The sequence below is a fragment of the Oncorhynchus mykiss genome, chromosome 9, assembly GCF_013265735.2.
Source record: "Oncorhynchus mykiss isolate Arlee chromosome 9, USDA_OmykA_1.1, whole genome shotgun sequence".
Classification (NCBI taxonomy): Eukaryota; Metazoa; Chordata; class Actinopteri; order Salmoniformes; family Salmonidae; genus Oncorhynchus; species Oncorhynchus mykiss.
The window spans coordinates 47742063-47766347 of record NC_048573.1 but is presented as its reverse complement, the minus strand read 5'-3'; the positions used below and the strand labels follow the sequence as shown (position 1 = coordinate 47766347).

The following is a 24285-nucleotide window of genomic DNA, read 5'->3' as shown; positions in this document are numbered from 1 at the left end:
AAAATACCTGTTTTAATTCGTTAGCATTCAGAGAAACGCACAATCAGAGAATTGCATGTTCCTATCTAAAACCTCAAAAATATGTTGCACAATTTGACCTCTTGATCTCTTAAAGTCACTCTTACATTTTTAGATTACATAATACGGGTACTCCGCTCAAGTAGAAAAAAGTCATCAAAATCATTGTTTATTCAGTAGTATTATGTATTCACTATTCTCTATTCACTCAATCATAACTCAGTATTTATAGACCATGATTTATGTTTTTTTTTTTTAAGATCTCCTCTCTTAATTCCGAATTGTAGGAGTGAAACATTTAATGCATGGCATTGTGTGTTTGAGTTTCTCTGTTGTGTGTTTGAGTTTCTCTCTTTTTTCTAGGGTTCATAAAGCCGGTTGGGCCGGTTTTTGGGGATTTCTGCACAACCGGAATATCAAGGAAGAACTGGCCCGGGCGTCTGTGTTTGTGTCCTCTGGAGGAGGACCGCTCCAACCTGTTCCCAGGGTGGAGATTGGGGGGAGGGGGGAGCGCTCTCCATGCCTCCTTTTCCTTTCTTGCTTTCTCTCTCTGTTTCTCTATCCTTCTCTGGCACTGATCAACCAACTCTCCAGGGCTAAGGACGAGAGGGATTCTGATTCTGATTGGAGCAGAAGGGACAATCGGGTTGATTGTACTGGGAAGAGGTGAGTGAGCCTGCTGTTAGTGTGAGTGGGGAGCAGGGGCATGTAAGGTTTGGGCGGGTTGGCAGGTGGGCAGGTGGCAGAAGTAAGGCTGGGCAGGAGAGTCCATTCATTAGCATACAAACAGTAGATCAAGAATGGTTGAAATCCCAGTGTTAAAGAAATTAGGGTTAAATTGACTCTACTGGGAGTTATCTGAACCCTCAAGAGAATGATACGCTCCCTGAAGTTAGTGTTGATGACTGTAGTTCATTGGGATGGAGTACTTTTAACTACATTAAGAGTAACCAGAGACAGGGAGTTAAATCTACGGAGTTATACACAGATGTGGGAGGGGCATCATTGTCATATTTCCCAGCATTCTCTTTTGCAGGTTGAGTTTAAAATGTTTTGTTTCAATATCTGTGTTTTCGCATGTACAGTACATTCATTTTATCCTACTGAAAGATAAGAAACATAATTTTTTTCTAAACGAATACAATCTATAAGTAGTTGGATTCATAGCAACCGTTAGCAAGTGCTATAGTTGTTCTAGTTTACATGATGTAGGTAGTCTTCATGTATTGTGAGTTCTTCCCTACACTGACAGCCATTCTAAATGCAAGTTGTGAGTGATATTAGTGCTGGCCATCTTCTTGGAAGTTGGCTTCCAACAGAGATTGGAAATCACATTGCAAACCACCATAATGTGACAAATAAGGCTTTACACCCTTATAACTCAAAGGAAGTAAACTAAAAGTGAAATGTACTCTGCTATAGTTGATTGTTAATTTTAAAAAGACATACAAGTACACTGCTCAAAAAAATAAAGGGAACACTAAAATAACACATCCTAGATCTGAATGAATGAAATATTCTTATTAAATACTTTTTTCTTTACATAGTTGAATGTGCTGACAAAAAAATCACACGAAAATGATCAATGGAAATCAAATTGATCAACCCATGGAGGTCTGGATTTGGAGTCACACTCAAAATTAAAGTGGAAAACCACACTACAGGCTGATCCAACTTTGATGTAATGTCCTTAAAACAAGTCAAAATGAGGCTCAGTAGTGTGTGTGGCCTCCACGTGCCTGTATGACCTCCCTACAATGCCTGGGCATGCTCCTGATGAGGTGGCGGATGGTCTCCTGAGGGATGTCCTCCCAGACCTGGACTAAAGCATCCGCCAACTCCTGGACAGTCTGTGGTGCAACGTGGCGTTGGTGGATGGAGCGAGACATGATGTCCCAGATGTGCTCAATTGGATTCAGGTCTGGGGAACGGGCTGGCCAGTCCATAGCATCAATGCCTTCCTCTTGCAGGAACTGCTGACACACTCCAGCCACATGAGGTCTAGCATTGTCTTGCATTAGGAGGAACCCAGGGCCAACCGCACCAGCATATGGTCTCACAAGGGGTCTGAGGATCTCATCTCGGTACCTAATGGCAGTCAGGCTACCTCTGGCGAGCACATGGAGGGCTGTGCGGCCCCCTAAAGAAATGTCACCCCACACCATGACTGACCCACCGCCAAACCGGTCATGCTGGAGGATGTTGCAGGCAGCAGAACGTTCTCCACGGCGTCTCCCCAACTGTCACGTCTGTCACATGTGCTCAGTGTGAACCTACTTTCATCTGTGAAGAGCACAGGGCGCCAGTGGCGAATTTGCCAATCTTGGTGTTCTCTGGCAAATGAAAAACGTCCTGCACGGTGTTGGGCTGTAAGCACAACCCCCACCTGTGGACGTCGGGCCCTCATACCACCCTCATGGAGTCTGTTTCTGACCATTTGAGCAGACACATGCACATTTGTGGCCTGCTGGAGGTCATTTTGCAGGGCTCTGGCAGTGCTCCTCCTGCTCCTCCTTGCACAAAGGCGGAGGTAGCGGTCCTGCTGCTGGGTTGTTGCCCTCCTACGGCCTCCTCCATGTCTCCTGATGTACTGGCCTGTCTCCTGGTAGCGCCTCCATGCTCTGGACACTACGCTGACAGACACAGCAAACCTTCTTGCCACAGCTCGCATTGATGTGCCATCCTGGATGAGCTGCACTACCTGAGCCACTTGTGTGGGTTGTAGTCACGGCGGTAATGATACAGCCTGGGATCAAACCCCAGTGACATCGCAATAATGTGATGCGGAGCCTTAGACTGCTGCGCCACTCAGGAGGCCACATAATATGTTTTTAAATGAACCAAACACAGTGTAGGGAAGTGAGCAGGATTCACATTGAATTTGTCAGATGATGGAATAATGGTTTGTGGATTGACAGTGAGCTAGTGATCCATGTGTTGATTGGGACAGAGTAGGCGACAGAGCATGAAGGCAACATACACTGGATGTGTGCAGTGAAAGGTGTTGTTTTACAGGGTCAGCCATAGTAGAATGGTGCCCCTGGAGCAAATTAGGGTTAATTGCCTTGCTCAAGGGCACATCGACCTTTCACTTACTGGCCCAACGGAACTGCTAGGCTACCTGCCACCTCACAGTAGCCTGTGCACTTTCTCAGAGCACAAATAATAACATTTTGTGAACATAACCCATTGTTGTGATTATGTCTGTTTCCCAACACTGTTTTGTACAGCATTGCACGATTAAAGGGGAAAGCAGGGATCGGTTCATACATTTTTGGACTGGTTAAAACTTGGTTAACTATAATTTTTATGTGATGGATGATCAGTCCTTGCATCCATAGTCTGTTGATCAATATAAGAGTGCTTAAATCAAATCAAATCAACTGTATTTATATAGCCCTTCGTACATCAGCTGATATCTCAAAGTGCTGTACAGAAACCCAGCCTAAAACCCCAAACAGCAAGCAATGCAGGTGTAGAAGCACAGTGGCTAGGAAAAACTCCCTAGAAAGGCCAAAACCTAGGAAGAAGCCTAGAGAGGAACCAGGCTATGTGGGGTGGCCAGTCCTCTTCTGGCTGTGCCGGGTGGAGATTATAACAGAACATGGCCAAGATGTTCAAATGTTCATAAATGACCAGCATGGTCAAATAATAATAATCACAGGCAGAACAGTTGAAACTGGAGTAGCAGCACGGCCAGGTGGACTGGGGACAGCAAGGAGTCATCATGTCAGTTAGTCCTGAGGCATGGTCCTAGGGCTCAGGTCCTCCGAGAGAGAGAAAGAAAGAGAGAAAGAAAGAGAGAATTAGAGAGAGCATACTTAAATTCACACAGGACACCGGATAGGACAGGAGAAGTACTCCAGATATAACAAACTGACCCTAGCCCCCCGACACATAAACTGCTGCAGCATAAACACTGGAGGCTGAGACAGGAGGGGTCAGGAGACACTGTGGCCCCATCCGATGACACCCCCAGACAGGGCCAAACAGGAAGGATATAACCCCACCCACTTTGCCAAAGCACAGCCCCCACACCACTAGAGGGATATCTTCAATCACCAACTTACCATCCTGAGACAAGGCCAAGTATAGCCCACAAAGATCTCTGCAACGGCACAACCCAAGGGGGGGCGCCAACCCAGACAGGAAGATCACATCAGTGACTCAACCCACTCAAGTGACGCACCCCTCCTAGGGACAGTATGAAAGAGCCCTAGTAAGCCAGTGACTCAGCCCCTGTAATAGGGTTAGAGGCAGAGAATCCCAGTGGAAAGAGGGGAACCGGCCAGGCAGAGACAGCAAGGGCAGTTCGTTGCTCCAGAGCCTTTCCATTCACCTTCACACTCCTGGGCCAGACTACACTCAATCATATGACCCACTGAAGAGATGAGTCTTCAGTAAAGACTTAAAGGTTGAGACCGAGTTTGCGTCTCTCACATGGGTAGGCAGACCATTCCATAAAAATGGAGCTCTATAGGAGAAAGCCCTGCCTCCAGCTGTTTGCTTAGGAATTCTAGGGACAATTAGGAGGCCTGCGTCTTGTGACCGTAGCGTACGTGTAGGTATGTACGGCAGGACCAAATCAGAGAGATACAGTGCCTTGCGAAAGTATTCGGCCCCCTTGAACTTTGCGACCTTTTGCCACATTTCAGGCTTCAAACATAAAGATATAAAACTGTATTTTTTGGTGAAGAATCAACAACAAGTGGGACACAATCATGAAGTGGAACGACATTTATTGGATATTTCAAACCTTTTTAACAAATCAAAAACGGTAAAATTGGACGAGCAAAATTATTAAGCCCCCTTAAGTTAATACTTTGTAGCGCCACCTTTTGCTGCGATTACAGCTGTAAGTCGCTTGGGGTATGTCTCTATCAGTTTTGCACATCGAGAGACTGAAATTTTTTCCCATTCCTCCTTGCAAAACAGCTCGAGCTCAGTGAGGTTGGATGGAGAGCATTTGTGAACAGCAGTTTTCAGTTCTTTCCACAGATTCTCGATTGGATTCAGGTCTGGACTTCTAACACATGGATATGTTTATTTTTGAACCATTCCATTGTAGATTTTGCTTTATGTTTTGGATCATTGTCTTGTTGGAAGACAAATCTCCGTCCCAGTCTCAGGGCTTTTGCAGACTCCATCAGGTTTTCTTCCAGAATGGTCCTGTATTTGGCTCCATCCATCTTCCCATCACTTTTAACCATCTTCCCTGTCCCTGCTGAAGAAAAGCAGGCCCAAACCATGATGCTGCCACCACCATGTTTGACAGTGGGGATGGTGTGTTCAGCTGTGTTGCTTTTACGCCAAACATAACGTTTTGCATTGTTGCCAAAAAGTTCAATTCTGGTTTCATCTGACCAGAGCACCTTCTTCCACATGTTTGGTGTGTCTCCCAGGTTGCTTGTGGCAAACTTTAAACAACACTTTTTATGGATATCTTTAAGAAATGGCTTTCTTCTTGCCACTCTTCCATAAAGGCCAGATTTGTGCAATATATGACTGATTGTTGTCCTATGGACAGAGTCTCCCACCTCAGCTGTAGATCTCTGCAGTTCATCCAGAGTGATCATGGGCCTCTTGGCTGCATCTCTGATCAGTCTTCTCCTTGTATGAGCTGAAAGTTTAGAGGGACGGCCAGGTCTTGGTAGACTTGCAGTGGTCTGATACTCCTTTCATTTCAATATTATCGCTTGCACAGTGCTCCTTGGGATGTTTAAAGCTTGGGAAATCTTTTTGTATCCAAATCCGGCTTTAAACTTCTTCACAACAGTATCTCGGACCTGCCTGGTGTGTTCCTTGTTCTTCATGATGCTCTCTGCGCTTTTAACGGACCTCTGAGACTATCACAGTGCAGGTGCATTTATACGGAGACTTGATTACACACAGGTGGATTGTATTTATCATCATTAGTCATTTAGGTCAACATTGGATCATTCAGAGATCCTCACTGAACTTCTGGAGAGAGTTTGCTGCACTGAAAGTAAAGGGGCTGAATAATTTTGCACGTCCAATTTTTCAGTTTTTGATTTGTTAAAAAAGTTTGAAATATCCAATAAATGTCGTTCCACTTCATGATTGTGTCCCACTTGTTGTTGATTCTTCACAAAAAAATACAGTTTTATATCTTTATGTTTGAAGCCTGAAATGTGGCAAAAGGTTGCAAAGTTCAAGGGGGCCGAATACTTTCGCAAGGCACTGTAGGTAGGAGCAAGCCCATGTAATGCTTTGTAGGTTAGCAGTAAAACCTTGAAATCAGCCCTTGCCTTGACAGGAAGCCAGTGTAGGGAGGCTAGCACTGGAGTAATATGATCAAATTGTTTGGTTCTAGTCAGGATTCTAGCAGCCATATTTAGCACTAACTGAAGTTTATTTAGTGCTTTATCCGAGTAGCCGGAAAGTAGAGCATTGCAGTAGTCTAACCTAGAAGTGACAAAAGCATGGATACATTTTTCTGCATCATTTTTGGACAGAAAGTTTCTGATTTTTGCAATGTTACGTAGATGGAAAAAAGCTGTCCTTGAAACAGTCTTGATATGTTCTTCAAAAGAGAGATCAGGGTCCAGAGTAACGCCGAGGTCCTTCACAGTTTTATTTGAGACGACTGTACAACCATTAAGATGAATTGTCAGATTCAACAGAAGATCTCTTTGTTTCTTGGGACCTAGAACAAGCATCTCTGTTTTGTCCGAGTTTAAAAGTAGAATGTTTGCAGCCATCCACTTCCTTATGTCTGAAACACATGCTTCTAGCGAGGGCAATTTTGGGGCTTCACCATGTTTCATTGAAATGTACAGCTGTGTGTCATCCGCATAGCAGGGAAAGTCAACATTATGTTTTCGAATGACATTACTTTTCTCTGTCTCCATCCCCAGCTGTTACCAATACAAATGGGGGGGGTTACCATTTTCTTGTTTTTAAATTCCTAAAATGCGCCTTTAGTGGTAGGTACTACAGGTGCGAGTGTCAGCTGTTTGTTCACCTACCCACAATTGCTAATAACCTGTTGGCAACCGCCCGACTATGTGTGTTAAAGTGAAAATCTGAGGCCCACACCCAACCACTCAAAAATAGAAAATGTAGGGGTTGCAGGATCTTTTTTGTTGCCTGATTTAAACATGTTTCTGCTTATAATTCCCAACATTTTGGTAGGCTATTTGTTAGTCAACTTGTCTATAATTAGATAGCTGCAGCTTCTGTTCTGTCATTATTAAATGCCCTAGAAGACTAAACAAAACCTTGGTCAACAGAATAATGTAATAGATCGCTAGAATTATTGCTTCAATCTAGTTGACATCTGTAAAGTTTCTCTGTCATCTTTCGCTGAGCAAAGACGTTTAGGGACTGGGGAGAAAACACAATAGTGCAACAAAAAAACTGGAAAGATTTTCTGTCAAAATGACAAATGACACCAGTTTGACCGGTTGAAAAGGAAAATAAACCTGTGAAAACGACCCAATGTTTTTCTGATAAGATTTCAGTTCGGCTTGGATGCATATTTTAAGCCTATGTGGTTGAAATACTATCAGCTTTTATGACAAAGTGAACACCTCTACAGATGGTATCTAACTGAGCATTGCATTCCTTCAAGATGCAGAAAGAAAGAAATCATTCTCCACTCCTGTTCCCATGTCCACATTTAGCCTACATTTGGTGTATCATTTTACAGCAAGAAATGCTTAATTCTGCAGGAGTTAATATTAAGGCTATGTGAGAGGTTATAGACCTACAGTCCTGGCCAAAGGTTTTGAGAATGACACAAATATACATTTTCACAAAGTCTGCTGCCTCAGTGTCTTTAGATATTTTTGTCAGATGTTACGATGGAATACTGAAGTATAATTAAAAGCATTTCATAAGTGTCAAAGGCTTTTATTGACAATTACATGAAGTTGATGCAAAGAGTCAATATTTGCAGTGTTGACCCTTCTTTTTCAAGACCTCTGCATTCAGCCCTGACATGCTGTCAATTAACTTCTGGGCCACATCCTGACTGATGGCAGCCCATTCTTGCATAATCAATGCTTGGAGTTTGTCAGAATTTGTGGGGTTTTGTTTGTCCACCCGCCTCTTGAGGATTGACCACAGGTTCTCAATGGGATTAAGGTCTGGGGAGTTTCCTGGCCATGGACCCAAAATATCGATGTTTTGTTCCCCGAGCCACTTAGTTACAGTGCCTTGCGAAAGTATTCGGCCCCCTTGAACTTTGCGACCTTTTGCCACATTTCAGGCTTCAAACATAAAGATATAAAACTGTATTTTTTTGTGAAGAATCAACAACAAGTGGGACACAATCATGAAGTGGAACGACATTTATTGGATATTTCAAACTTTTTTAACAAATCAAAAATTGAAAAATTGGGCATCCAAACATTACTTTTCTGGCCCTCTCTTCTCTTTATTTTCAACTCTTCTTTTGCAGCTTTTGTCATATTGAATTAAACTTCGACAATGTCCTTTTTGCTCGGTGGTTGTGCGTTAGCTTTTTCTGCCCTTTCCCAAAAGGGTTATTTCGCGATTGGCTGTGTGGGCTATGTGGCTTGCCTACAGTTAAGCCCTAAAGTTTTGGCTTAAGCACTAATACCAGAAAAAAACTCAATGTAGCCTATATAAATTGCACAAGAATTCTACACTTATTTTTTTTTTAAGGTATTGTTTATTTTTATTTAACCAGCCCACCCGCCCTTCAGCCACACACTATTTAATGACCTTAAACCGGTCCGCCACGAGGATATAGCCGCGGGGACTGGGGGTTATGAGTCAACCCGTACGTCACTAGTAGGTACCATATAGCTGAGTCTATATTTCTATTGATATAGAAAATGTAGCCTTGTTACTGCCACCTGCTGTTTGCATGCATGTATCTGTGTCTATGTGTGAGTGCCATTGTGTCTCATTTCAGTAAATGCATGCTAAGTCTTTGATTTTTCAGGCTTCATTGACACTTTGAGACTGCATTTCTTGATGTGTGTCACAGACTCTTTAGCCACCTCGCTGTATCCTTATACTCTATACCAACATTCTCTTCTCCAAGTGTCTAGAGCTCTGCAACTCCTACTTTGTTGTGTTAACACCATAATGCAGTGCACAGTTACACAGTAATACAGCTCGTCAGTATTCATTTACAGCAAACAAACAGGTATTTACAGGGCATTTCATTAGATACATGTACTTTGGTATGAGCAAATCAGGCCTATTGTTCTGTGAATTTTCTGAATGATCAATAAGAGCAAATGTACTTTTACTTAGATCAAACAAGCGGTTTTAGTCTAAATCCTAATATAGGTGTGTGTAATATACTGTGTTTATAATGTTCTTGTAGATACAGTGTTGTATAAGTGTGTATGTTACAGTTGAACTGAGAGTTTGTGACGTACAGTAGAGAACCATGAAAGCCAGCCAGCAGTGGAAGACAGGCAGGTCTTCTCTTGCTTCGCTGCAACGTTTGGGACAGTTAGTCAACGTATCCCAACATGCCGAGAGAACGACTCTGATCAAAATGCAAAATAGTGTTTTCGAATGTGTAGACACACCCTCAAACATCTCATTTTTGGACTGAGATTCTTGGTCATATGGGTGAAAATAAGTACAAAGAAAAGAGGGAAGTAGTCAGTACTCAATACAAATATGTTATATTATAATAATGTGTGTCACTTTAGAGTTGTGCCCGCTTCAATATCTCAACAACAACTTCACATGCCCTATGAATGTCCTAGGAATACTGCTTCCCTCAGACATGTTGTGTTTCATGGCCCAGTTGTAAAGATATCACATGACAGGATTGCATTGTCACCTTACAGCAATATTGAGATTTCAACAAGAATGTTTCTTATTCTATTATTTATATATTGACCTCTAGTCTAGATTCTAGAACATAGGAGAGGGAAGTATACAGCTATCAAGTGCTTCTCTCTCTCTCTCTCTCTCTCTCTCCCTCTCACACACACACACACACACACACACACACACACACACACACACACACACACACACACACACACACACACACACACACACACACACACACACACAAATTGAGGCCTTGGGCGCAGTCCTCTGAAAACGTTATAGTTTCCCGTATCTCTGTACAATTTTACCCTCACGTTTGTGCGGGGCAAGGCCATAAGGGCTGCTTTGCAGAATGCACACTAGCATGCTCTTCTGTGGATCTGAATGTACAGTTAACTATTTTGGTTGGAATATCTTCCCCAGTTGATGACATTGCTGACTGTAGTGGATGACAGCTGAGCGAAAGAGGGGCTCTGTGTCCAGGTCAGCTGTGACAGCCTAGTGTTACCATGGCTCTGGAGGGTTTCAACAAGCTCTTCCACAAACTGAGGGAGGCCCATGAGAGAGAGGTCAAAGGTGAGTGAGCATTCCTCCAACAGTATCAGTGTCACTGATACTCTGAAACGTGAGTCAAAACAAAAGAGTGAATGGACTAACAACTTTATTACGTCTTGGCCTCCCGGGTGGCGCAGTGGTTAAGGGCGCTGTACTGCAGCGCCAGCTGTGCCATCAGAGTCCCTGGGTTCGCGCCCAGGCTCTGTCGTAACCGGCCGCGACCGGGAGGTCCGTGGGGCAACGCACAATTGGCCTAGCATTGTCCGGGTTAGGGAGGGCTTGGTCAGTAGGGATGTCCTTGTCTCATCGTGCACCAGCGACTCCTGTGGCGGGCCGGGCGCAGTGCACGCTAACCAAGGTTGCCAGGTGCACGGTGTAGCCTCTGACACATTGGTGCGGCTGGCTTCCGGGTTGGAGGCGTGCTGTGTTAAGAAGCAGTGCGGCTGGTTGGGTTGTGTATCGGAGGACGCATGACTTTCAACCTTCGTCTCTCCCGAGCCCGTACAGGAGTTGTAGCGATGAGACAAGATAGTAGCTACTACAACAATTGGATACTATGAAATTGGGGAGAAAAAGGGGTAAAAATTATTACAAAAAAAAATAAAATGTATTACGTAACAGCAAATAATGTCTTTGTAATACTGGAAGCTGAGTGTCTGTAATGTAATGTTATTATGCAAGTATAGCCATGTGGTTTTTCGGGAAATCACGCAAAGATTTCCCCCTGTGAATTGCTTTTTTTCATTTTTTCCCCGTGAAATTTTCACAAGTCAGATGTGTTTTTTTGACACGTGAAGTGTCAAATGTACATTTTTCACCTGAAAAACAAACAAACACACATTTATTTGTCACCACTTCCAGCAATATCTGGTCTCCCATCCAGGACCAAACCTGCTTAGGCAAATCAGCAGTGGGATGAAGGGTGGTTTCTATGTTGCTAGAATGAATGAGTCAAAACTTACAACTGGAACAAAAAATGTAACTTTTGAGTTTATGTTTTGCTTTCAATATCATTATTTTTGTTTGCAATACTAAGAATGTTGATCTCGACATCAGAAGTTTTGTTTGCTATTTACAGTGTTGGGGAAGCCACTCTGAAAATCTGGTTTACCAAGCTATTATTTCACAATGGAAAAGGTTCAACTACACTAAAGCTACCCTTTAGAAAAATATAGTTACCTAACTAAAGTTACTTTGAAAGAGTAGTTCACTACATCCAAACTACTTAGTGAAAAATTATCATATCTAAATATGAAATTTCATAGACTTCACATTGCAAGAATAGATCACTCTGGAGTCAGATGTTAACAGGATGTGTTATTTAGCCTATTAAACACAAAACGATGTTTCAAATGAGAATTAGGCAGGTCTGATGCCGTCTTCACCCATGTTTTAGTTTATTTTAGCAAAGAAAAGTAGTGTGAAGTTCCAGTAGTTAGCTACACCACTACATGGCAATTGTTTTTAATTAACTACCGAAAATACTACTAGTTGATCTACAACTCCCCAACACTGGATATTAATGGCACAAATGTTACTCACTCACTTGAGGATTGCACAATATAATAACACTATTACTCTATTAAGGGTGTTTAAAGTGTCAATCCTTAATTGAAACATTAACAAAGTGCCCTCCCCGCCACAGTTTCGGTAAAAAGCAATGGGGCTGAAAAACGCAACAACTCAAATCCATAGACTACAATTAACAGACTGACCATCCATGATATCAAAATGATTGTTTAACAATGTTTTTAGACTTTACGGTGTTTGTTTACATTTACTTAATTTACAAACATTGGAATAAATGTGGAGTTTTTTTTACATGTGAAACTTTCAATTAGATTTTCACTTTGATGTCTGGAATTGCAAGTTCACTTGAACATTTTCCACATATGAAACTGCAAATTAGATTTTTACATTTGATTGTTTTTGTGCAATTCTACATGTGAGGTGAAAAACATGTTATACTCCTCATATGGAAAGGTGGTGTTAACATGTGAACACTAAATTGAATACATGTTAAAAATGTGGTTTCACAAGTAAAATTGAAGCTCAACATGTGAAAACAGCTATTTGACATGTTTCTCTCTCTCTCTATTTCTCTCTCTATATTTCTATTTCTCGTTCTATGTATCTTTCTTTCTTTCTCTCTCTCTCTCTCTCTCTCTCTCTCTCTCTCTCTCGCTCTCTCTCTCTAGAATGGCAAGAGATATTTCAGGAGCTGAACAATAAAAACAGCTGGTGAGTAAAGCACTTCATTAAAGGTGACATGTTGATATATGGGAGATGTAGTGATGGCAGTTCTTGGTGTGTTACTCTGAGTAGTGAAACAAAGCAAATGGAGGAGCTGTTTAACAAGAACCAACAGCTGAAAGAGCACCAGAGGTCACTTACAGAAAACATCAAACAGCTGGAAAATAGGTGGGTCCCTCTGTGTGTCTCTGTGTTGGGGTATTCTCTATTAGTATTTTTAGCTGAACGTTTTATTTTTCACATGCACATGTACAGTGAAATTCTTAACTTGCAAGCCCTACCCAACAGTGCAGTATACAATATCAAAAAAGTATACTAACTAATAGGAGAGTATATTTTTTAAACCACAATAAATATTAAAATAGGGTGTTTTAGTGTGTGCTGTCTTAACACAATTTGTTGCTGAATGTGTGTCAATGTTTGACCCCCTGGTGACCTCTGTGCTGCAGGTTGAGGGCGGGGCTCTGTGACAGGTGTACTGTCACTCAGGACGTGGCCAAGCGCAGGCAGCAGGAGTATGAGACCTCCCAGATCCAGAGCCTCCATCATATTTCCATCCTGGGTAGCTAGCTAACACATCAACCCCTCCTTCACATGCATCTCAAGCATTGTGTAAAGATCCAACAATAATGCTTATTTTATAGCTACAGTATAGTACTTAAACATTAGCCATGGACTGTGGGTTATTTTGTAGTGGGAAAGATGAACGAAATGAAAACGGAGAACCAGAGACTGCAAGAAGAAGTCAGTCATCTGAGAGGAGCACAAGAGTGAGTTATATGCACCGAGTGACCAAAACATTATGAACACCTGCTCTTTCCATGACATAGACTGACCAGGTGAATCAAGTTGAAAGCTATGATCCTTTACTGAAATCACTTGATAAATCCACTTCAATCAGTGTCGATGCAGGGGAGGAGACGGGTTAAAGAAGGATTTGTAAGTATTCACACCCCTTGACTTGTTCCACATTTTGTTGTGTTACATCAACAAAAAAACAAAAACAATCTCATCCATCTACACACAATACCCCATAATAACAAAGTTAAAACACGTTTATAGACATTTTGGAGAATTGTATTGAAAATAAAATACAGAAATGTCTGATTTACATAAGTATTCACACCTGTACATGTTAGAATCACCTTTGGCAGCAATTACAGCTGTGAGTCTTTCTGGGTAAGTCTCTAAGAGTTTTACACACCTGGATTGTCAAATATTTACCTTATTATTTTTTAAGTGCTTCAAGCTCTGTCTACTTGGTGGTTGATCATTGCCAGACAGCCATTTTCAAGTCTTGCCATAGATTTTTAAGCTGATTTAAGTCAAAACCTTAACTAAGTCACTCAAGAACATTCAATTTTGTCTTGGTAAGCAATTCCAGTTTAGATTTGGTCTTGCGTTTTAGTTTATTGTCCTGCTGAAAGGTGGATTTTTCTCCCAGTGTCTATTGGAAAGCAGACTGAAACAGGTATTCCTCTAGGATTTTGCCTGTGCTTAGCTCCATTCCAGTTCTTGTTGTCCTAAAAAGCTCCCTAGTCCTTGTCGATGACAAGCATACGCATAACATGATGCAGCCACCACCATCCTTGACAATATGAAGAGTGGTACTCAGTGATTTGTGTTGTTGGATTTGCCCCAAACATAATGCTTTGTGTTGTGTACATAAAGTACATTTATTTGCATTTTTTGCATTATTACTTTTGCAAACAGGATGCATGTTTTGGAATATTTGTATTCTGTACAGGCTTCCTTCATTCACTCTGTCATTTAGGTTTTTATTGTGGAGTAACTACAGTGTTGTTGATCCATCTTCAGTTTTCTCCTGTCACAGCCATTAAACGATGTAATTGTTTTAAAGTCACGGTGAAATCCCTGAGCGGTTTCCTTCCTCTCTGGCAACTGAGTTAAGAAGGACACCTGTATCTCTGTAGTGACTGGATGTATTGATACACCATCCTAAGTGTAATTAATAACGTCACTATGCTCAAAGGGATATTCAGTGTCTGCTTTTAAATGTTTTACCCGTCTACCAATAGGTAGTCCTTCTTTGCAAGGCATTGCAAAACCTCACTGGTCTTTGTGGTTAAATCTGTGTTTGAATTTCACTGCTTGACTGAGGGACCTTACAGATAATTATGTGTGTGGTACATACATGAAGTAGTCACTCAAAAATCATGTTAAACACTATTATTGCACACAGAGTCCATGCAGTCCATGCAACTTATTATGTGACTTGTTAAGCACATTTGTACTCCTGAACTAATTTAGGCTTGCCATAACAAAGGGGTTGAATACTTATTAACTCAAGACATTTCAGCATTTCGTTTAAAATTAATTTGTAAAACATTCTAAAAACATAATTCCACTTTGACATTATGGAGTATCGTGTGTAGACCAGTGACACAACATCTCAATTTAATCCATTTATTTTAAATCTTGCTGTAACACAACAAAATGTGGAAAAGTTTGTGAATACTTTCTGAACACACTGTTTGTGAGAGGGTGAATGGGCAAGATAAAATATTTAAGTGCCTTTGTACGGGGTACGGTAGTAGGTGCCAGGCGCACCGGTTTGTGTCAAGAGCTGCAATACTTCAGAGTTTTTCCACGCTCAACAGTTTCCCGTTTGTATCAAGAATGGGCCAACACCCAAAGGACATCCAGCCAACTTGACACAACTGTGGGAAGCATTGGAGTCAACATAGGCCAGGATCTCTGTGAAAAGCTTTCGACACCTTGTAGAGTCCATGCCTCGAAGAATTGAGGCTGTTTTGAGAGCAAAAGGAGGGTGGGTGTGCAAATCAATATTAGGAAGGTTATCTTGTCGTTTTGTATACGCAGCCTGTGTTTTATTACAAGAGAGCCTGTTGTTGTGTGTAACTTTGCGTGAATAAATGTGATTTTGTCTTGTTAGTTGGAGCATAACATTCTTGTCATTTCAGGGGTCAGAGTGGACATTCCTCCTCCCAGGATGCAACCCCGGAGGTCAGGCAGTCTGCTGACACTTCACCTTCTGCTGTGCCACACGCCAAAGCCATCAGGTCTCTCAGCCAGCCACCAGAGGGCGCCACTGCGGGGCTGTCCATGGTCAATACTGACACGGGCCACAGACGTTCCTTTGTAGCTGACGGTGAGAGGAAAGAATACACTTCTCATCATGAACTTAAAGTATTTCGAGTCAATTAATGATAACTCATCATTATCACCTGTATAATCATCAGGATTTATTTCTTCTTTGGGCTTTTTGACAAAATAGAGACGTTACTTGAACGTAGACATGTGAAGGGATGGAATGGAAAACAATCCTATGTAAGTGATTTTGTTTGTCTTAAAAACAAATCATTGCTGAACATATGGATCAATATAGAACAAGTCAAAATGTCCCCTCTCAGCCACCATCTATCTACCTTCTTAACGCACACAGAAATCCCATAAGCCTCTATTCATGTCCACTCCCATCCCACAAGCATTGAGGCCAGAGCAAAGTACAGCCAGCAACACTGGAGAGAAGAGGTGAGCAAGTGAGGCAATAACAGCAAAAGATAGTGAAAAGAGAAGCACATTTACCTTATAACCTTTTCCTCTCTTCCCTCTCTTTCTCCTCTTCCCCCATCCTTCCCTTCTCTTAGAGTCCATAGTATGGAAACAATTGGCCAGCAGCTCTACCCTGTCACTCCCTCCATTCCCCCCCACCTGTTTGTCCTGAAGAACACCCCTCTCCCTTCTTCCTCCTCTTTATCCTCCTCCTCTCTACGTGGAGATGAGAAGCAAAAATGTGACCTGGTCCATGCCCCGGTCCCCTACCGTCCATTTCCTATCAAGAGTGCCCATCTCTCTGTTCCCTGGCCCCTGCCCAAGCACTCTGACTGGGGCACCCTGGCCACCTCTGTTGGCGATGGCTTGGTGGTCCACCCCAACCCTAACCCCAACCTCCAGACCTTCCACCAGCAGAGCAGCAGCAACAACCAGAGCAGGGGGCAGAGCACTGGGCAGGCCTGGCCCAAGCCTGGGAAGAGCCCAGCTGCACGGGTCCAGGACCAAGACAGGCGGGGGGTGCAGCACCCATGTCGGGATGTGTTGGTGCAGCCAGAGAGGGTGTTTGGGGAGGGGCTGAAAGGGGCTGACTCTCCTCTGGACCTGTCTGACCCTGGGAGGTTCAAAAGCAGTAAGTCACCACAGGACAGCAAGGCCAGCCCCACACTGCAGGATGTATACATAGAGGGAGAGACATCTAACAGGGCCACGAGGACAGACTCCTCCCCACAGATCCAGGCCAGTCCTCCCTCTTCCTCTTCTTTTCCACCTGCTCCTCCCTCATCCTCCTCTTCTACACCTCCCTCCAGCCAACAGAGGCAAAGCCCCAGTGATCACAACCTCAAGGTACTTTACGGAAGCATTCCTCTCAATGAACATGTGGAATAGACAAACCAACACACACCAGTGTTTTTTTTTCATGACCATGGCATTATTCCTATCTATTACAGCATGTTGGATGACTGTCATTCATACTCCATTCAACCATTTCACTGTAACATTGATAGGTTTAGGCTACTACATGATACTTGAGTTTTCCCTATACCCATCATGAGGTTTCCACAACCTATCCTATGAATGAAAGTTGACAACGTAGGTGCACACAGGTCGAGAGAAAATTGAGGTGACAGAGAGTGACACATGGACAGACAGTGACACATTCAATACCGTCTTGCACACTCTTGCCTGTAACTAGCTTATTTAGGGTGTAATCATTAGTCCAACAGTTGCAAACACAAGTTTTTATTGGACAAATGCAGGTATTTTATATCCCCTTTCGTTTGCTTCCGTTTAAGAAAAGTTTTTCAACAGAATCGGCATAATGAATACATCCCTGATCACACATAAACACAGGTCACTTTCATAGCAGCCATATTGTATTCCTTCTCACCTCTATGCGCTCTCTATGCGTCACCAGACAAAAAAAACGTTCCAAGCCAAATCATGTCATAACCGCTACACACAGCCTACATCATTGTCCCCATGTTAGCTAAAGTAACATCCTAGTCAACAAAGCAAATAGAACTAATGCGTTAGTAAACTCGCTACAATCATGCAGTAACGTTACAGTGTATATAGGCAGTAAGCAGTTACACCGGCGGGCCCCGGTGGCAATAAATTATTCAACCAAAAGCTTACCTTGACTTGGAAGAGTTCCAGTGTTGTGTTGGAAAGTCATAGCCAGCTAGCTAACATAGCGTCCCTCTGTTTGAGCCGGGTGTTTGAGTAACTAAACTAGCCAGCTGCATTTGCTAGCTAAGTAAGTGAAACTGAAGGGGAAAAAATAAATCTCTCTCTCTCTCTCTCTCTCTCTCTCTCTTCTCCCTCGTTTTTGAAAAAAAGTATTTGTTGAAAACTGTTCAACTATTAAATTTCTCCCTCTTTGAGTCAATTACGCACCACATTTTATGCACTGCAGTGCAAGCTAGCTGTAGCTTATGCTTTCAGTACTAGACTAATTCTCTGATCCTTTGATTGGGTGGACAACATGTCAGTTCATGCTGCATGAGCTCTGATAGGTTGGAAGACTTCTTCCAGAAGTTGTCATAATTACTATGTAATTCTATGGAGTCTATGGAAGGGGATGAGAACCATGAGCCTTCTAGGTTTTGTATTGAATTCAATGCACCAAAAGGAGGATGGAAGCAAGCTGTCCTCCGGCTACACCATGTTGCTACCCTACAGAGTGCTGTTGATGCTACTGTAGACCTTCATTTCAAAACAGTGTGTTTTAATCAATTATGTGGTGATGTGTGAATACATTTAGTATAGTTTTATCTAAAAAAGGATGACTTTTTCAATATTTTACCATTTACATTTTTTTTATAAATTCACTGAGGAGGATGGTCCTCCCCTTCCTCCCCTGAGGACCCCCCACTGACACACACGTGTGTGATTTAGTCATTTGATATGTCCACAGGAGGGAGGGCAATCAGAGATGGTGGAAGCTGACGGGAAAGCAGATAAAAGAACAGGAAAGGAGTCTAAGGACAGGAAAGACCCTGTTCTGACCATCTCACTGCATCCAGGTACAGAACACTGCGACAAGGCTGTATGTGTATGTGTACAAGTACATATAATAATAATAATAATAATAATAATAATACATTTTATTTGCGCCTTTCAAGATACACAAGGAAATAATAAAATATTAAATATAAACATGTCTATTACAAAAAGTAGCATGGCTCCCAAAAGAAGTTACTCTTTTTCCTCAATTGCTTCTGTATTGTTGCCGCAATCAAGGGGGAGGCCGATGACATCAGAGTGAACCATCAGACCAACTCCTTGAATTGTCAAACCCTTGAATTTCTAAAAAACACTATTAACGCTGTTGAAATTAAATCGTATTACTTTATTTTTCTTTTCTCTGCCTCGTTCTGGAACCACCTCATTGCCGCAACTTAATTTCAAGGAAAGTCACGTTTGCAATAATATCATGTGAAACAATGTGTGGGAACTCAGGTTGGAAAAGTCCATTATTATGAACCAGTCCGTGGGTGGAACAGTCCATTATTATGCACTAGTCAGGGTGAAATAGTCTATTATTATGAACCAGTCAGGGTGGAACAGTCCATTATTATGTACCAGTCAGGGTGAAATAGTCCATTATTATGCACCAGTCAGGGTGGAATAGTCTATTATTATGAACCAGTCAGGGTGGAACAGTCCATTATTATGTACCAGTCAGGGTGAAATAGTCCATTATTATGCACCAGTCAGGGTGGAACAGTCCATTATTATGAACCAGTCAGGGTGAAATAGTCCATTATTATGAACCAGTCAGGGTGGAATAGTCCATTATTATGTACCAGTCATTGTGAAATAGTCCATTATTATGAAACAGTCCGTGGGTGATTAATGATACTTGTTTCTACTATTATGAGATTATATGAATATTGATATGAGGACCTTGAGCAGGAAGTTTGAACTCATCCATGATTTTATTTCTTGAAGACAGTTGAGTGATGATGGGGAGGTCAGAGGTGAACGTAGATTTGCATGTCATCAGCGTAACAGTGGGATTGCAGACCGTATTGATGGATGATTTGGCCGAGGGGTAGGATGTAGATGATGAAAAAGAGAGGCCCTAGGTCTGAGCCTTGGGGGACTTCCTGGCGGACAGCATAATGGGCGGATTTGAAGTGTCCCAGGGTCACTAACTGCTGCCTGTCCAACAGGTAAGACCTGAACTAGGCTAGAGCTGTTCCGATAATTACCCGAGGCCTCTCCATTCTTTCAAGGAGGAAGTTCAGTAGGATGAGGAGGTTTAGATTGCTAGAGTCAGCCAGAGTAATCTACTAGTAGTAGAGATCGTTTACCACTTGAACCAGAGCCGTTTCCATGCTGTGGTTGGCCTTAAACCCCGATTGAAGACGCTCAAAGACGTTATTGGAAGCCATGTGCTGATGGAGTTGGGAAGGTACATTGGCCATAAAGGGAATGTTGGATATTAGCTTGTAGTTGTTGAGGTTAGCTGGGTCAAGTCCTTGTTATTTTCACAATGGGTGGGACAGCAGCCAGTTTGAGATCAGGTGGAATAGTGTCAAAACAGAAGGACACGTTAACAACCGTGAGGGGAGAGATTGCAGGAAGACATGTCTTGACTAGGGAAGTGGGCATAGGATCAAGGGAGCAGGTTGAAGCTTTGGATTTGGTGACTAGACCAGAGATGAACTCAGCGTCAAGAGGGGAGAAGGCGGAGAGGGAGGAAATGGTTGCTGAGTCGAGGCTATGGAGGGAGCTCACTCAGTGGACTTTGTTTGAGCTGTATCTATTTTATTGTCTATTTTGTTTTGGAAGATGTCCAGCTACTGACGACAGAGGTCAACTGTAGCATTGAGGGGGGGGGGGGGGGGGGGGGGGGGGGAGTCGTTCTGTGGCTGTAGTACTGTAGCTTTTTGATTGTGCAGAAGAAAACTCTCAGGCTATTATGACCTTTACTGATTATGTTTGAGTAGTGGGTAGACTTGGTCTTGTGGAGAGCGTCTTTGTAGTTTGAGACATGTTCCTTATATGCATGTACTGTGAGCCCTGTTTTCTTATCCAGCCATTCCAGCTGGGGGCCGGCAGCCTTCATGGTACGTAGTTTGGGTGTGTACCCGGGTGAAGACTGGGAGAAACCGTTTTTTTTTGTTTGATATGTTTCTCTGTAATTGCAGTGGTGCTCCTTGAGGCTCTGAATTATGGATTACAGAATAAACTTTACTCCAACGGCAAGGCAAGTGTCTACTCTCCCTATATGTCCACAGTCTGCAAACTGAAACTGATTTGAGGTTACTGAGGTTATTGTATCTTGTCATTGTTTGACATTTACAGTCAGCCCAAAGCACTGCTGCAGGGAGCAACTCAGACGACCAGGAAGTGGAGAGCAGTCTGTCTGGGTCAGAGAGCAGCCAGAGTTCCAAGAGGAAGTGGACTAGGCTGGACACAGACACAGAGGGTAAGGATGGATAGAGAGAGGGGGGAGAAGGGGAAGTGAAAGGGGGAGAGAGAGCGAGAGAGAAAGTGAAAGAGAAATAGATAGAAAGATCACACATGAAGTCAAATGTGTGTCTTGTATCAAGCTGTGGGATTATTTTCTCTTGTTCTCCTCTAGCTCCTCATCAGAAGGAAAAGAGGATCAACCTTCTTAGTACAGTAACTGGGGAAGAGCCCACAGAAGTGAAACAGATGACCGGTCAAGGATAAAATCACACAGGTCTGTAGCTCACACGCACTATACTGTGCTTACTGAATGTCTGAGAAGTAGCCGGAATGTCACAACGAGATGGAAACACATAATTGTCAGTAGAATGTGTTATTTTCACAGGAAATGTCCCTCATCTAAGAATAGGGTAAAAGAGAGGGTGGGGGAAGTGAGACAAACTGTGCATTAAAATAGTCTTCATATAAACCCCTTGGCCTGTAGCTCTGTGTTGCTGAAACACAGATTGCATGACATTTATTAAGAGAGTAAAAGAACTACACTTAGACCTCAACCTCTTTTTGTTGTTCCTCTTCCCTCAGTCATGTGACGTTCAATGTAAAAGAGGATCAAGGCATTGTAGTCCCCAGGAGGACATCTATCAGCTGTATTCCACCCTCCTCATCACCCCTCATTGCAATGAAAATGTCTGCCTTGCTGGAACAGAGGGACAGACAGTGTCAAAGACTTGAACAGAGCTTCTTCCATCTGACTGTTGTCCTTTCAGTAGAGGGTTCTTGCTAGTGGGCGTTATGCATTTCAATGGAATAACCTTGATAATGACTAGCTAGATAATAACCTTGTGATTAATATTCAATTATCCTCCAACTGATAATGTATTTCACGCTGACTTCCCAGTATTGCTGTTGTCTCAGAAGGCCAAACAGGGGGAGTTGACACTGTACTAGAGCGCCGACTTTATCTCTCTCCCTACCACTCTCTCGCTCTCGCTGTCTCTGTTACCCCTATCTCTACTTCTCTCTCACACTAATCTTGTTCTCTCATACATATTCATACATTTCTACTTCGTGGCAGAACTGTCAACTCCGCCTGGCTATTTTTGTCACAAATTGTTCTTCACCCCGTCCCCAAACGTTCTTCTTCCTCTTTTTGGTTTTCAGAAAGCACATATTTTGCAAGTCTTAACTTTCCACTTGCAGCTGCCACAAAGTTTGTGTCAATGTGGTGGGGTGATGTGGGGGGCAAGAGTGTGGAGGGGGGGGGGGGGGGGGGGGAGGAGCTCTGAGAGACACTGCTCTACCATGTTTACTCCGCATACAAATGTGTTCTCAATAAGTGACATTGGGCTATTATACACTTATGCTATGGTTCACCTTTGTTTTTCCAATGAAGGTAAATAATCTTCAAACTCTTAGAGACACTGTTGTGTACTAGCTCTAAAATCAATATTGAATGTGTAATTTTAAAAAAGCAGTCTGAATATACCTTAACAATGTGATGAAAAATAAAACATGGTTATTTGGATTATAAAACTGTCTGGAAACATGTCTTCGGTCCAGGATGTTATGCAAAGTGACTATGTTGTCATGACCAGACCAACAGTGTGGAAATCCCTCCTATGATGCTGTGTTCATCCGGGAAACCGACACCCCGACCCAGTCACAGGAAGTCAACCCCACAGTGAACACAGAGATGGAACACTGTGGGATTTCTGGCTTTTCCATCACCTATCACTAGATGTTTTTCAAATCAATGTATGATAGTTTCATATGGTGGAAGCATTTCAAATGTTCAAACACTTTAGATATCTTTTCAAATTGGACATCTTACAGTAAGATTTGTATACAGACAACCGCACACATAATTGCATGAGTCATTTCAAAGTTATCTCGGTATCGCACTGGTGAGGTTCCTCATTCTCCTGTCTGGTTTGCATGTGGAGGGCCCACGCTGGCAGCATCGGTCCTGGAAGAAAAGAGTCCTTGTGTTACTATCGATCAGACATTACCGAGCTGTTGCAAATCTCTGCATTACCACAATCATATCCTAGCAGGAATGTTGATGGTGCAAATTGTGTCTGTACAAAAAGGGGGTGGGGGGGTAAAGGAGATAAAGAAGAGGAAAACGTCAGTAGAGAGAAAGGGAGAGTGGGAGTGAAAGACAGGGAAGAAGAGACAAACGTTAATGGTACTGTAGGTCTTTGTGGTCTTTGTCAGGTTAGTAAGGAATACCTTAAACACCGATGAGATTCATCACCCACGCAGAATCAATCAATCAATCAAATGTATTAATAAAGACCTTTTTACATCAGCAGATGTCAGAAAGGGCTTATACAGAAACCCGGCTCAAAAACCCAAACAGCAAGCAATGCAAATGTAGAAGCACGGTGGCTAGGAAAAAACTCCCTAGAAAGGCAGGAACCTAGGAAGAAACCTAGAGAGGAACCAGGCTCTGAGTGGTGACCAGTCCTCTTCTGGCTGTGCTGGATGTAGATTATAAGATTGCGTGGCCATTAAGGCCAGATCGTTCTTCAAGATGTTCAAACGTTCGTAGATGATCAACAGGGTCAAATAATAATCACAGTGGTTGTAGAGGGTGAAACAGGTCAGCACTTCAGGAGTACATGTCAGTTGGCTTTTCATAGCCGAGCATTCGAGACAGCAGGTGCGGTAGAGAGGGAGAGAGAGAGAGGGAGGGTGAAAGAGATATGATTATGGAACAGGTTGCAGCTGGTGGGGATCTGCTCTGACTCCAGCACACCTGTCTCTGCCCACCCAATCACACACACACATACAGAGAGAGCAAGAGGGAGAGGGAGAGAGTACTGGGGGAGTGCAGCAGGTCAAGGAAACACAGGATGAGCAATAGAGGGCATTGCAAAGAGCAGATGTGACCGAATCCAGCCAGCTGGTCTACGTGTGCTCTGAGGACACAGCTAGGGATGCCGTCTGGGCCGGCAGCCTTGGGAGGTTTAACACGCTTAAATGTCTTACTCACGTCATCCATGGCGAAGGAGAGCCCACAGTCCGTTAGAGCCGTTGGACTAGTAACCTGAAGGTTGCAAGTTCAAATCCCCGAGCTGACAAGGTACAAATCTGTTGTTCTGCCCCTGAACAGGCAGTTAACCCACTGTTCCTAGGCAGTCATTGAAAATAAGATTTTTTTCTTAACTGACTTGTTAAATAAAGGTAAAATTACAGTGC

The 24285-nt window shown here is 42.9% G+C and overlaps 1 protein-coding gene across 1 annotated transcript; it reads left to right on the top strand.

Moving 5' to 3' along the window:
• The first annotated feature begins 426 nt into the window (after nt 1–426).
• Nucleotides 427–22326, top strand: rbbp8l (retinoblastoma binding protein 8-like). Its single transcript, XM_021615969.2, has 15 exons — nt 427–684; nt 10234–10386; nt 12564–12606; nt 12691–12786; nt 13068–13180; nt 13313–13388; nt 15564–15751; nt 15878–15930; nt 16046–16134; nt 16251–17001; nt 18575–18683; nt 20817–20875; nt 20974–21097; nt 21254–21355; nt 21664–22326. The coding sequence occupies exons 2-14, from the start codon at nt 10320–10322 to the stop codon at nt 21343–21345; spliced, it is 1860 nt and encodes a 619-aa protein (XP_021471644.2). The 5' UTR covers nt 427–684; nt 10234–10319; the 3' UTR covers nt 21346–21355; nt 21664–22326.
• Nucleotides 22327–24285: the final 1959 nt, after the last annotated feature.

Coding starts and splice junctions, on each gene's coding strand:
- rbbp8l (XM_021615969.2), top strand. CDS start 10,320: ATGGCTCTGGAGGGTTTCAACAAGCTCTTCCACAAACTGAGGGAGGCC. Junction 13,389..15,563: donor CATCTGAGAGGAGCACAAGA/GTGAGTTATATG, acceptor TTGTCATTTCAG/GGGTCAGAGTGGACATTCCT. Junction 15,752..15,877: donor ACGTTCCTTTGTAGCTGACG/GTGAGAGGAAAG, acceptor TTGACAAAATAG/AGACGTTACTTGAACGTAGA.